The 14,197-nt window shown below is 42.7% G+C and overlaps 1 protein-coding gene across 3 annotated transcripts; it reads right to left on the bottom strand.

The window, feature by feature from the left end:
• On the bottom strand, nt 1-13,918 carry ZNF852 (zinc finger protein 852). 3 transcript variants are annotated; one of them, XR_009505785.1, is made up of 5 exons: nt 13,839-13,918; nt 6,769-6,860; nt 6,330-6,459; nt 1,616-4,431; nt 1-48 (listed from the first exon to the last, which is right to left on the bottom strand). XR_009505785.1 is itself a non-coding variant. In XM_059939251.1 (4 exons), the coding sequence occupies exons 2-4, from the start codon at nt 6,781-6,783 to the stop codon at nt 2,978-2,980; spliced, it is 1,599 nt and encodes a 532-aa protein (XP_059795234.1). In that variant the 5' UTR covers nt 6,784-6,860; nt 13,839-13,918; the 3' UTR covers nt 8-2,977. The 3 variants fall into 3 exon arrangements, 2 of the variants coding, with proteins under 2 accessions (XP_059795234.1, XP_059795235.1); XM_059939251.1 differs by having other exon boundaries at nt 8-4,431; XM_059939252.1 differs by having other exon boundaries at nt 8-4,428.
• Nucleotides 13,919-14,197: the final 279 nt, after the last annotated feature.

The raw sequence follows: 14,197 nt of genomic DNA, 5'->3' as shown, positions 1-14,197 counted from the left end.
CAGGAACACAAGGAAATTTCATTTGGAAACTTGCCAGCAAAATCGATTCTGAAAAGAATGATAAAACCATAACATTACACCAACAGATTTTTAAAAGTCTGACAGAACTTAGCATCCATTCCTAATAAAAACTTAAGTATAATAATTTGCTATAGGGTATACTACATGCCAAGTATTGTTTCAAGTGCGTTACACCTACGAACTGATTTTATCCTCAAGGCCCTATGAGGTAGCACCATTTTACACATGGAAGACAAAAGAAAGCAAAGCAACTTGCCCAGGATCACACACCTAAAGAAAGTGGTGGAGGCAGGATTTGAACCTAGGCTTCCAGGCACAAAATCTGTGCTCTTTACCACTATAACATATTGCTTCTTCTAAAAGTAGGAATAGAAGAAAACTTCCCAGAGTAGTATTTATCAGAAACAATGAGGGTGAACGCCATATAAAACTGTGAAATCCTAAAAAACCTTTCTCCTGAAAGTTAGGAACAAGACACTGAAAGCCTGTTATTCACTATTCAACATTTTTAAAATATTTGTGCTCATGCACAACGTAAGTGGCATACAGATTAGAATTAAGAGAACACTAATCGTTATTTATTGTATACCTAGAAAAGCTAGGAAATGAAACTGAAAAACTCTTCAAACCAGAACTAATCTAGCAAGGTAATTGGATCCAAGTAAAATTTTTTTTTAAATCACTAATTATTAAAATACTAGCAATAACCAGTAGAAATTGAGGTGTGGCTTTCAAACGAACGTAGCCCCTTTTCCTCCAACCAAGAGCCTGAGTGCTTTTCTAGCAAGTGAGGACATTCACTGCTACTTAGCACCTACCCCGGAAGGGTGGTGGTCAGCTAACAGGGTTATGAACAGTGCTGGATCCCTCCCTCCAGAGACTTAGTGTGGTACAGTATGAGCAGAACCAGAAGATAAAAAATTACAATACTCGACAGAGGGTTCTCTACTAAAGACATAACCAGTCATGTTGAAATCAGAGTACAGGGTTGGACCTGTGTGTTCATATGGGGTTAGGCTCTCCCCTGGAATCTGGGAGCTTCCAAAGTAAAACACTTTAAAAAAGAAAGTCCTATCGGTTTAAAAAGAATGAAAATAAACACCAAAAATATAGCTATAACAGAAATTTAAAATATTCACAAATGGCAAATTTCCAGTTCTGTCCTTGGTTCAGTAATTTTTTAGGCCCCTAATAAACACTCTAACCTTTTCTGAGATGCCTCACCCAGAATCATATCTAATTCTTATTTTCTTGAGCCCCAACTCTCTTCCCCTTCTTCTCCACTGTCTCAGAGACATAAATCACAGCTCAAAAAATCTCTCTCCTCTAGGTTATGTGCCTGACATTGCCCCTCTAACCTCCTCCTCCTCTGCCACACTGCTGATCCTGTCATATTGCTAAGAGGAAGAGGGTAGTTACCAGGGGCAAAGATGCCCTAGCATTGAGGCCCTACTACAAGGATGGAAAGAAAAACTTGTGTCTGACACATGACTGTAGAAGAGGAAATCCCCTGAAAAGATTTTGTTTCTTATGTCTTTGAGGTATGAAAGTTGGCCCAGAAGATAATCACAATAATTAAGCGTACACCTCTCACCTAAAAATCAGATGACAGTTGCAGGCATCTAGAACTAGTTGGTAAGAAAATCAGAATGGTGTGACTCTATTATCTTGTCACAAACTTCATTACTGTTCATTCCAATCATCCAAGAATGCTAGGAACTGAAATTGCCATGGAAGTTGAGTCTTCTTTGCAGTAAACTTTGATGCTGTTCTTAACTTGTTCACTTAGACAGCAGGGTGGAGAAAGCTAGTACAGAACTGGAGTCCGTGTTCATGGCAAAGTACATATCACTGGAACATGACAGCTGCCTCCAATACCTAGATACATACATACACACACACACCTGCACAAACTCAAACACAAATCCATTAACTGTCTGAGGCTGAGGTAACAGTAGTAAGACTCTAAAGGACACAAGGAGAAGATATGAATGAGGCCTTTGTATGTGATATCTTTAGAAATTTTAGGTCTGGTGGTGAAAGGGGAGTTCATGCCCACTTTAAGCATGGCTCAGTTGGAGAGGTGAGTTTTAAAAAGCTATTTAACAACTAGAATATGTAAAGTATTATCTATATGCTAAAAGAAATAGATACTATACCCAACCTCAAAGCTTACATGAAGTTAGTATAAAAGGACACAAAGGGGCATTAGGTTGAGAATTGACAAGGCAATTATATAACAATTGCAAATTATAGCACAGGTTAATTCAAAACACTGAGGTCAATCAACAGGTTAGGAGGAAAAAAGGAGCATTTGAAGAAAACAGTCCTTCAGAGATGACCTAGATCTGAAAGGTTCAAGGGACACAGATTGGCAAACAGGAAGAAAAGCTTTTCTAGGTAGAGAACACAAGTGATGAGTCTAGATTAAAGTAGTTTTAAAAGGGCCACATTCAAGAGGTAGAAAGAATGACTCAGAGTCTTGGAGAATGACTTGATATAAATGGTAAAATGGAGGAGGTGGAATAGAATAAGGAAATATCTCTTTCCTTAAGAATATAATTATGGAAGAAATAATTAAGAAACAAGATAGATTTTAATTTTTTTAAAAAGTGAAAGAAGAGGATTCCCTGGTGGTCCACTGGTTAGGACTCCTTGCTTTCACTGCTGAGGGCGTGGGTTTGATCCCTGGTCGGGAAAGATCCCCTGCAAGCTGCATGGCACGGCCAAAAAAAAAAAGGTGAAAGAAAAAGGAAACCTACAAGCACATGAAATGTGTAGTCCTTAGTGGGGAAGGACCGTACTGTTACTCCCACTCTCCCACCTTCCTGACCACCAGAGAGCATTTAGGGAATGATCCACTTTGAATAGTGGTTCCAAGAAGGGACCAGGGTGAGCATACTTCTTATATAGAAATCTTAACTCAGAGTTCCTTGCTGTCTTAGAGAATCATGCGTTAAGAAACAGACCGAGCCAGACCTGAGTGCTTTTCTCCAGTGTGAGTTCGCTGGTGGTGATTGAAAGTAGAACGCTGACTGAAGGCTTTCCCACACTCAATACATTCATAGGGTTTCTCTCCAGTGTGAACTCTTTGGTGCACAGTGAGTTGTGAGCTGTCACGAAAGGCTTTCTCACAATCTTTGCATTTATATGGTTTCTCCCCAGTATGGGTTCTCTGATGTACCATAAGGCTAGAATTATGACTGAAGACCTTCCCACATTCGTTACATTTGTAAGGTTTCTCACCAGTGTGAATTCTCTGATGAATAATGAGGTATGAGTTTTGATTGAAGGATTTTCCACATTCATTGCATTTATAGGGCTTTTCACCAGTGTGAAGTCTCTGATGTCGAATGAGACATTTACTCAGACTGAATGCCTTACCACACTCATTACATTCAAAGGGTTTTTCTCCAGTATGAATTCGCTCATGGTCAGCAAGTTGAGAGATCTGATTGAAGGCTTTCCCACACTCACTGCATTTGAATGGTTTTTCCCCAGTGTGGAGGCTCTGATGTCGAATAAGACATTTACTTCGACTGAAGGCCTTGCCACATTCATTACACTCATAAGGCTTCTCCCCAGTGTGGATTCTCTGATGGTCAATAAGATTTCTGTTAGAACAGAAAGCTTTCCCACACTCATTACACTTGTAAGGTTTCTCACCAGTGTGAAGTACCTGATGGCGGACAAGGCTTTTACTCCGACTAAAGACCGCTCCACATTCATTGCATCCATATGGTTTCTCCCCAGTATGGGTTCTCTGATGGTCAAAGAGCTTGGAACTCTCATTGAAAGCTTTTCCACATTCAATACATTTATACGGTTTCTCCCCAGTATGGAGTCTCTGGTGTTGAATGAGATGGGAGCTGTGGCGATAGGTCTTTCCACAATCACTGCATTCATAGGGCTTTTCCCCTGTGTGGATTCTGAGATGGACTATGAGCTGAGAGGTCTGCCTGAAGGTCTTGCCACACACATTGCACTCATAGGGTTTCTCCCCAGTGTGGATTCTCTGATGCCCAATGAGGTGAGAACTCCAATTAAAAGCTTTGCCACATTCATCACATCGATAGAATTTCTCTCCCTTCAGAACTCCTTGATGTTCTGTAGGACTGGAGGACAGGTCTGGATGTTCCTCAAGTTCCTTATATTCATCACACCCATCTTTTGTGGATTTATTTTTATCTTTCTGTGTTATTTCCAAGAAATCGCTTTCCAGTCTGGTCCCTTCTTCACCTGAGGGCTGAACTTCTAGCTTCTCTAAAGTCTCTTCACAGGCATCTCCAGCTTCTGGTCCTCCAGGAATCATTCCACAGAGTACTACTGAGGTCCTATCAGATGACTTCAAAACTTTAGAAACTTCCTGCTTTGGAGGCAACTCTGAACTCTCCATCCTGTTCTCACCTGCTGCCAAAAGAAAGAAGAAAACAACTTTCACTCATTTCTTGTCCTACTGAAGAAAGAGAATCATCAGGAGTCTATGTACTTGAAAAAACTTCACATTACAGGTAAGGAATGAGGAGACACATTAAGAACAGGAGAGAAAATGGGAAATGGCTCAAATTTTTCTTCATGGACAGAAAAACAAAGAAGGGAAGCTGGTCAGTGGAGGAGGGTGGAAGAACAGCCCTCAGGACAGAGGGATGCTGAGCCAGCACAGCCAGGTGAAAAGGCCAGTTGAAAGGCAAGAGACCAGACTGTAAAGCATGGTGTGATCTTCCAGAAGTCACTTAGATGCAACGTCTCCTTAGTAAATAGAGGAACCCTAAGGTCCTTTCCAACCATGACATTGTATGGTTCCACAGTTCTCAGCAAAGATGTAGGGGAGAGAGAGTGGTGGCAAATACCTCAAATCAAATAAGAGAAACAATGTGGGCAAACCTGAGAGTAGAAAGGAAATTTATATTATGAGGATGTGATTAGGGAAAAGTGTACATAAAGAAGTGATTCTGGTGTAACAGGACAGTGACAAGATTTGGAGAGGCCATGGGTAGAGAAATACTGGGGAAAAGTATTGAAGGGGAAAGCAAAGCTGTAAAATTGGGCACCCCCTAGTCCCTGGAGCACTGGACTGGTAGGTGCCAGTAGGCACTCCTATAAAGATTAATTTTTATAACTTGAAACGTAAATCAAAATACATGTTTTGTATCTTGATAATCTGGAGTCATAATGAGACTGAACAGCTGAATATCTACTTTTGAATTCTAGAATTTTTGAATACAAAAGTTGGGAGAAGGCAGAGCAATCATGGTCATAGCTAAACACAAAAATATTGGTTCCTTTCAATCACATCTTAACCAAGGCCGCAAGCCATCATACCACCTTAGCATATGGAAAGTTAAAGATATTTGGTTCCTTGATTCTAAGCTCACCCTCTCCAGAGTAGGCTACCGTTATTAGACTGGTCAACCCCAGAACCTGCCCTGACAACAGCCCCTTCCAGGAAGCAGCCCTGCCCTAGTCTTTCTGAAGGGGAAGCTGAGGCAACCATGCTTTGTGCCAAACAACCCAGCTCATCCCATGATGGACAACAGGTGACTGGAACAGGGCCAAGCACCAGACGCAAGTGTAGCTTATCTGTAGATTAGTCATCAGCCTCTGCGTGGCCTGGGCCAAAGTTCTGCTCAAACAAAGATGATATTTAATGGCTGAACCACCCTTGGAGTCCTTTTCTACATAAATTCTGAACGGAGAGTAGGAAAAACTAAGGAAATTACAAGTAAGAGCTCAAGCTGAAATGATGCATGGAGAGAAGGCAACCATCAGGAGCCACAGCAAGCAGAACATAGGAGGAAACACAAAGTCTAATTAAGAAGGAGCTCGGAGGGGGAAAAAAGATTCAGAGTAAAGAGAATGGGTATCAGTGGGAGGAGAAAACGGATACGCAGGGCACAGCTGTCTTACGACACTGGTGTAAAAATCCTTTCACTTCCACTGCTGAGGTTCCCAGGTTCCCAGGTCCCCACAAGGCTTCATTTCCCGAAGTCTGGTCTAGCTGGTCAGTCTGTTCAGGGCTTCCATTCCTTTAGTCTTACTGTAAGTAACTTAGCTCATCCCTTACAATAACTAACTGAATGGCACTCTACTCCTTCCAACTACAAACTCTAATAAACTGGCCCAGCTCAATTAATAATAGGAGAACGTTAATAACTATTAAAGTGGGTGATGATGGAGAGGGGTTCATTATACTATTCTCTCCCTTTGTCTTTTTATATTTTCATAATAAAAAGTTAAAAAAGAAAACGAATATACCAAAGAACGTGTAAAGAAGACAGACTCTAAGTACCGGGGAACAGAGTCATTACCCAGTGAGGCCAGGCTGCGGCAATTTTCCAGCATGATGTTCCGGTACAGGGCTGCTCTCTGGCTGAGTGCCGGACCTTTCCACTTCTGCTGAGTATAGTCCACAGACAGGAACTCGAACACTGCAGCCTCCTGGAATGACAAGTTTCTACTGCTCAGGGACATTCCCAGTCTGAGGGGCAGAGTCATTAGGGGCACTGAGAGCACAGGGTCAGGGCCCTGGTGGCAAAAGGGGTGGGGGGAGGGTGGGAAGCTGGAAGGACACATTAATAAAAGGAGAAGTCCAGGGCAAGATACAGTCAATGAATTCAGTGGACGGGAGCAGCTCCAGGGGAAGCAGTTAGGCGGGGAAGCCACAGGAGCAGACTCAGAATGGGCCAGAGGCCCGGAGATGAGCTCTAGCTATTCCTGGGCCACAGACTTGGAACTCAGGAAGCTCACCTGGGGCCTGACCATCCGGAGCACCGTTGCCGCTGCTTGGTCTCCTACGTTCCCCACTTGGGGAAGGGCAGGCACTGGGGAAGCATGCCGAGCTGAGGGAGGAAAGAAAGCTCTGAGTGGGACCAGCCCTGCTCTTGGCTCCAATGAGGTCTGTATCCCAGCAAGTGGATTCAAGAGAACCCAGGTGGCTCCACACACACGGGCCCTCATCCCTGTTCCATAAACGCGTTATCCTTTGTGAGCTGTGAACTTTTCCTGGAGGCACAGAAGGTCCCTGTTCAAACCGAACTGGCGGCTCCTTCCAGCCCTCTCTCTGCCACTCTCAGAAGGAAGCTACATTTCTGACCACCTTCTCTCTCCCATGGCTTCCCCAGCAGCAGCCTGCCTGGCCTCCCCCTCACCTCTCTGCCCCTCATTCCCTGGCTTCTCTTCCTTCACCTGCCCTCTCATCACGGACATTGTAGGCGTTCAGGTCTCAGAGCTTCTCCTTTCCTTCTCTCAGAGATCTCATTCTCTAATGCTGCTCTGCCAGTTCCTTGTTCTCTCCTCCACATCTAACACAAGCTCTAATTGCCTACTGAACATTTCACCTGGTGTTCCATAGTAGCATAAACTCAGTGTCAAAAGCGCATCTTCTTACTATCTTCATTTCCTATCTTCCCACGTTTTGTTAATGATTCCAGACATCAGTCAAAACCTTTAATTTACACTCTCTTTTCTTTAAACCCACATCTAACAGATATTCCCCAAATTGATATTCAGATTCAACACAACCCCTTTCAGAAACCCAGCTGGTTCCTTTGCAGAAATTGACAAGCTGATAATAAAATTCACTGGAAATTCAAGAGTTCCAGTACAAGGCAAAAGAAACTTGAAAAATAAAAATAAGCTGAGGGAACTCCCTGGCTGTCCAGTGGTTAGGACTTGGCACTTTCACTGCCATGGCCTGGGTTCAATCCCTGGTCAGGGAAATAAGATCCCACAAGCCACACGGTACATCCAAAAAAAAAAAAAAAGTTGAAGGATTCACACTTCACAATTTCAAAACATTTGACAAAGCAACACTCATCAAGACAGTGTGATACTGGCATAAGGATAGACATATATCAGTGAAATAGATTAAGAGTCCAGAAATAAACCCATACATCTACAGTCAACTTATTTTTGATGGAAGTCCCAAGACCACTCAAAGGGGAAAGAGACTTTTCAACAAATGGTGCTGGGACAACTGGATGTACTCATACAAAAGAATGAAGTTAGACCCATACCTCAGACTATATATGAAAATTATATGGACAGCAGGCCTTGGCACCTGTTGCAAACTGGCCCCACTGCTCTGTGTACCAGATCACAGATGATAGCTAGCTTTCCCTGAGAGCATGGAACCCTCTGTCTCCCACGATGGTTAAGCAAATTTTTAAAAAATCACTACCTTCATCCACGATTAAAATAGAGGCCATCATCTCCTATATTTGCTACAAACCAATACCTAGGCAATGTCTCCTGGACTCAGCGAGCACTGCTGGGACTGACAAAAAAGATACAACCGTAAACTGAGATGGGAAGAAGGCTCACACCAGAAAGCCTGTCACCACCCAGATAAAAGAAACTGCAGTGCTGCTACAAGGGGATGGAGAATCAATTGAGGAACTACTTTGGAAGCTGCTGAAGTTTTGGCAGAGAAATGAAGCTTTGCTGAGAAACAAGGGGGTGGGGTAAGGAAAATAAGTACACAGAGAAAACAAAAGCAAAGGAAAACTGAGAAGTGATAAGGTACATAACTGAAGGCCTGTAAAAAGAGACTTGAAGACACAACGACAAGAGGAGGCTGAAGAGGAAAGGTGCCTCCAGAGCGGCAGGGGCAGGCTCCAGCCTTGCTGAGCCGCAGCAGCACCGACGGGAGCTGCTCAGGAGGAAGCCGAGAGTCACAGGAAGAGGCGAGAGACGTCCCTGGTCAAACTATTGCAGAACAGACTGGGGAAGAGAAAGACACTCAGGTGCAGAGAAATCCGGGAGTGAGACGCAACAGAATGAACTGGAGACCAGAGAGAAATATTTTGAAGAAACACACCCAGCGGGAAATGTAAATGGCACTGACCTATCTCAGGAAATTGAGACCCACAGGGAAATTAGCACCAAACATAAGCCTCCCAGCTGACCTGTTCTGAAGCAGCTGCTGCAGAAATGTCCAAAGAGGTCAGTGAAGTATTTGTAAAGAGGTGATGAGAAGACGGACCAACAGAAAAATGAGGGCAACTGCCTGTGAATATGGCACAAGATTCCAGCCCTCTGAGCCCAGCCCCTGCAACCATGAACATGGATAAAATTTAGTGACTTCCTGGGACTTCCCTGGTGGTCCAGTGTTAAAGAATCCGCCTTCCAATGCAGGGGACGATGGTTCAATCCCTGGTCAAGGAACTAAGATCCCACATGCCGCGGGGCAACTAAGCCTCCACGCCACAATTAGAGAGCCCACGCGCCATGGAGCCCGAGCGCCACAACTAGAGAGAAGCTCGTGCACCACAATTCCTACATACTGCGACAAAGATCCCACATGTCACAACTAAGACCCGACACAGCCAAAAAAAAATTAAAAAAAAAAAAGAAAACCATTCCTTTAAAAAAAAAAAAAAGTTAATGACCTCTTGGGCCTTTTGAAGTCTGAATGAAAGCCCCACAGCATAGTAAAGAGATGGGGCCAGTGAGCTGAAACTGCCCAATTAAATTCAGGTATCCTAATGCCTCAGGGTTCCTTCCAGGTCCCAACTAGCTTCTGAGGACAGAAGAAAAGCTTCATTCATCAACTTGTTAAGATTATACCACAGATGGGAGACCCCAGGCCTGTGGAGCAACCTGAAATGGAGCAGGCCTCTTCTCCCCCAGAGCTTCATCCCTCCGCCCAGTTTCATTCCCAAATGAAAATGGCTTTCAAAAGAACAGGGGAAATCCCAAGCAATCATGTGGGCATTTTTCAGGGACATTTTCTTCTTTCTGTCATTTCGCTTTATCACCTTATATACAATGTAATTTTGATTTCCTTTTAAAATCCTCATTAAGTAGTCTCTTGTTCTCATGTTTTTCCTGCCCAGTGAGAGGGTACATAAGGTTTACTTTATACACTGATAATAAGCAAATAAGTTTCTAAGGCAATTGCCACTAAAGAAAGATTGCTTCTACGAAATAATGCCATTTGCAGCAACGTGGATGCAACTAGAGATTATCATACTAAGTCAAGTAAGTCAGAAAGAGAAACGAATATCATACGGTATCACTTATATGTGGAATCTAATATTTGGCACAAATGAACCCATCTACAAAACAGAAACAGACTCACAGACATAGAGAACAGGCTTGTGGTTGCCAAGGGGGAGTGGGTTGGGGGAGGGAAGGACTGGGAGTTTGGGATTAGCAGATGTAAACGATTATATATAGGATGGATAAACAACAAGGTCCCACTGTATAGCAGAGGGAAATATATTCAATATCCTGTGACGAACCATAATGGAAAAGAATATTTTAAAAGAGAAGTCTATATGTGTTTAACTAAGTCACTCTGCTGTACAGCAGAGATTGGTGCAACATTGTATATCAACTATACTTCAATTAAAAAAATTTTTTTAAAGAAAGATTGCTTCTAGTACACATTTAAAATGTTAAAATAATATTTATACCAGTTTGCCAATTAAAAAATGAGCTCAACCTAGTGCCCAAAATTTGGTTTCTAAGTACCACTCTGCAATAAATGAAACCAGGAATCCTTGCAGAAACGGCTGATTCCAGGGCTGGGGGAGGTAAAAACACAAGATGAGTAACTTGTGGTGCCTGAAAATCAGAGAAAGAGACACAACAGGATGGAAGCATGTAAGGGGAAACAGAAGCCAACTTGAAAGAGCTCCCAATGGCCAAAATCAGAATAACTTAAGCCACAAAATAAATAACAATACATGCAATAAACCCCCAAAATAAACACTGAACATCACACACTGATGTAATTAAGTAAATAAACAAAAGGGAGAAAAGGCACAACTCTTCCTCACAAAGAATTCCAGTTAATAAATGTAGAAGAAAAAACAGAAATGAAAGGCACCTAGAAGAACATCACAATAATAACTGCTACAGACAAGATCCACCAAGAAATGCTAATTAGTGGCTAAAAGTTGAGGAGAAAGGATATTTCTATGCAAAGTCTCAAAATGTCTTCCTCAAAATAATTACTAATTACAAGGGAAAGACAGCAACTTTACAGTGATGAAACTTGGCAGAAATACTGGATCAAAAGTAGTATCACTAGTAAGAAGACATACTGACATCATCCTCAATCTAAGTAGGAGAACATCTGACAAAACCAAATCGAGAGCGTCATTCTAAAATTACAAATATAAAATACTTCAAAAGTGTCAATATCATGAAAAACAAGTAAAACTGAGGAAATGTCACAGACTGAAGGAGAACAAGAAGACATGACAATTAAATGGAATGAGGGATTCTAGATTGGATCCTGGAACAGAAAAAGAACATTAGTGAGACAGTGATGAACCCTAAATAAATCAGCAGTTTAATTAACAGTATTGGACCCCTGTACATTTCTTAAGTTTGATGACTAAACTATGGCTGTGCAAGATACTACCTTTAGGCAAAACAGGTAAAGATATAAGGGAACTCTGTAAAGTTCGGACACCCTCTGTGAGTCTACAATTGTCAAAATAAAAAGGTTTTTTTTTTTTTGGCCGCACCATGCAGCATGCGGGATCTTAGTTCCCTGTCCAGGGATTGAACCCGTGCCCCCGCATTGGGAGCACTGAGTCTTAATCACTGGACCACCAGGGAAGTCCCAAAATAAAAAGGTTTTTAAACTGAAGAAGTCTGAGTTGTTACTGTGTTTATTTCTATCTAGAAATATTAATGTCTAGATATTATGGATTAACTTGGCAATAAGGGCATTGAATACTGTCAATGCTTATCATCTCTAATTTGTATTTTCTTTCATTAATTTAACAAATATTTACTGAGCACCTACTATGCCCTAGGCACTAAGGTCTCTGCAGTGAATAAAGCAGACAAAAAGCACTGCCTTGAGTAGCTAATGAGAAGACAGACAATGAAATAAAGACAGCGACAGGTCTTATGTACTATAATAAAACAAGGAAGGAGGATGAGGTCTAAAATCAGGGAAGAAAAAGTATAAGCTCAAAAATTCAATCTAGAGCACACGACTCACCTGAGGGACCTCTTCCAGACAGTTTCTGATATTAAAAATACTGAAGATTGCAAAGTAAAATGACTTATATTTTACTACATTTTCTGTATTTTTGCTCTGGAGAATGACAGCATAGAATGCTCATGCACTAATGCTTCCTGGATACCAGAGCCACAGAAAACTTAACCTTGGCATAGTTACTATTTTTCATGTTTTTGTCAGTTTCCCTTCCTTATTAGTACATATAGAGGTTTATCTTCAAAACAATCCCATCTTTTTGGCTTACTTTTCAAACCAAAATTTGTCTGCCTTTCTTCAGCATTGAGAACAACATGCAAGAGCAGCCTCATTTGTCAGTCCCTGAAAATGCACAGATATACACATGTGTATGACAAATGGAAATTCCCTGAAATCCCTAAGCAAATTACTTCCTTGCAAAATAAGCGACCTAACATTAAGGAGTTTTCAGTTTGGAAGTGAGACAGGCTGGGACCTAGGACCCTTCGCTGCAGTGCCTGCACCTAGACAAACATCTCCTCCACCAACAAAACACAAAGAAACTATAAGGGACTAAAAATAACTGCTTCCAGGCCCAGCTGGGGCAAATTATGAACAACAAGACACAAAAAGACCAAAAACCCATCTGCCACTTCTGAGGAGCTGGGAGCAAAAGCAGAGTATAGTCCATGTACCCTGCACACAGCACCACCAAGGGTGGGTAGACGACCGAAGCCACCCCTCAGTTGGGACCCCCAGACCTACCCCTACCCTCACCCCAAGTAAGAAACCCCACCACCCCTTCAGGGAGCAAGCAAGGGAACCTGTTACTTGTTTTCGCTCCCTCCTGCTGCCTTGCCTGAATTTCTTGTCAGGCCTCTTAATTTCTATTGATTAAGGAGGCCAAGAACCCTGGTTGGTAACAGAACCGCAAACAGTTTGAAAGAGGATGGTGTTCTTTTCCTTGCCACCACTCTTAACTTAGGAAGGAGAACATTTTCTTATTTCTTAAGCCTATATGTCAGACGACAGTAGAGTAGTTTTAGGTTAGTGCTATTACTTGTGTTTAAAAACTGCATTTTATAGACACTACTCTTTTATTTTGAAAACGGAAATAATCACCCAAATAAAGAATTTGCTATTTTTCTGCACAAACGTCACTTGCTCGGCATTTACAGCTTCACGTAATGTGTATTATACGAAATAAACTGCAAACAAAATGTTTTATTTTAATTATACTTGCAAATATATATCTCAGTGGTGTCATAATGCTGGCATCAATTTTAACCAATATATGAACAAATGCATTCCGGAAGCTGAAGATATAATTTTCAAGAAGCAACAGTATGAATGTACTTAATGCTACTGAATTATACACTTTAAATGGTTAAAATGGTAAATTTTTATGTATCATATGGTAAATGTTATGCATATATTATCACAATACTGTTTTATTACAATACCAAAAAATTTTTAAGCAATTGTAGGATCCTGTTTCGTAGTTAAAAATTTACATATACGTGTAAGAGTTTGCATAATCATGCACAAATTTTATAAGGTCAGGAAGCCTCCAGACAAAAACATTAACGGACTGCAGTTACTTTTACTTTTCTTACGCTCACCCGCGTCATCTAATTACTTGTCATGAATACGCTTTGTTTGCATAATTGGGAGAAGTGATAAAACACAGAAACCAGTACTCCAAATTCGCGCCCCGGGCAGCGAAGCGCAGGCAGATACGCCCTCACCGGGGCGGGTCGGGCTACCAGGCCAGACCCCCGCCCGGGCGCAGCCTCCAGGTCAAGCCTCACCCGCCGCCCCCGGGGAACCCCGCGCCCGCACGGCAGCCCCCGACGCCCCCTGTTGCCCCGCTCACCGACGCCCAAAGTCGCGAGACTCTCAGTCCGCGGACCGCACGACTAGCCCCACGCCAGCCCCCTTTCCGGGCTCTCCGCTGGCCCGTATCGCGCACGCGCATCGCCGCTCCGGGCCTCTAGGCCCCTCTAGGAAGCAGGGAGGGCCAACGTCTCGGCTTCTCCCGGGCCCTAGTGCCTTTCTGGGCGGCCTCTGAGCCCAGCCCATAGGCTTGTCCCCGACACTCCTCACCTAACCTAACCCACTGGACGCCTGCCTTCTGTTCGTGCCCCAGATCTCTATCAGACTTGTCCTGTTTTCCTACACCCCTCCCCATGTGTGTGCAGGGCTTCCCTCCAGGGCTCCCTCCCCCCAGAGAAG

Source organism: Balaenoptera ricei, chromosome 11 (genome assembly GCF_028023285.1).
Source record: "Balaenoptera ricei isolate mBalRic1 chromosome 11, mBalRic1.hap2, whole genome shotgun sequence".
In the NCBI taxonomy this organism is placed as follows: domain Eukaryota; kingdom Metazoa; phylum Chordata; class Mammalia; order Artiodactyla; family Balaenopteridae; genus Balaenoptera; species Balaenoptera ricei.
This window is presented reverse-complemented; position numbering and strand designations above follow the sequence as displayed.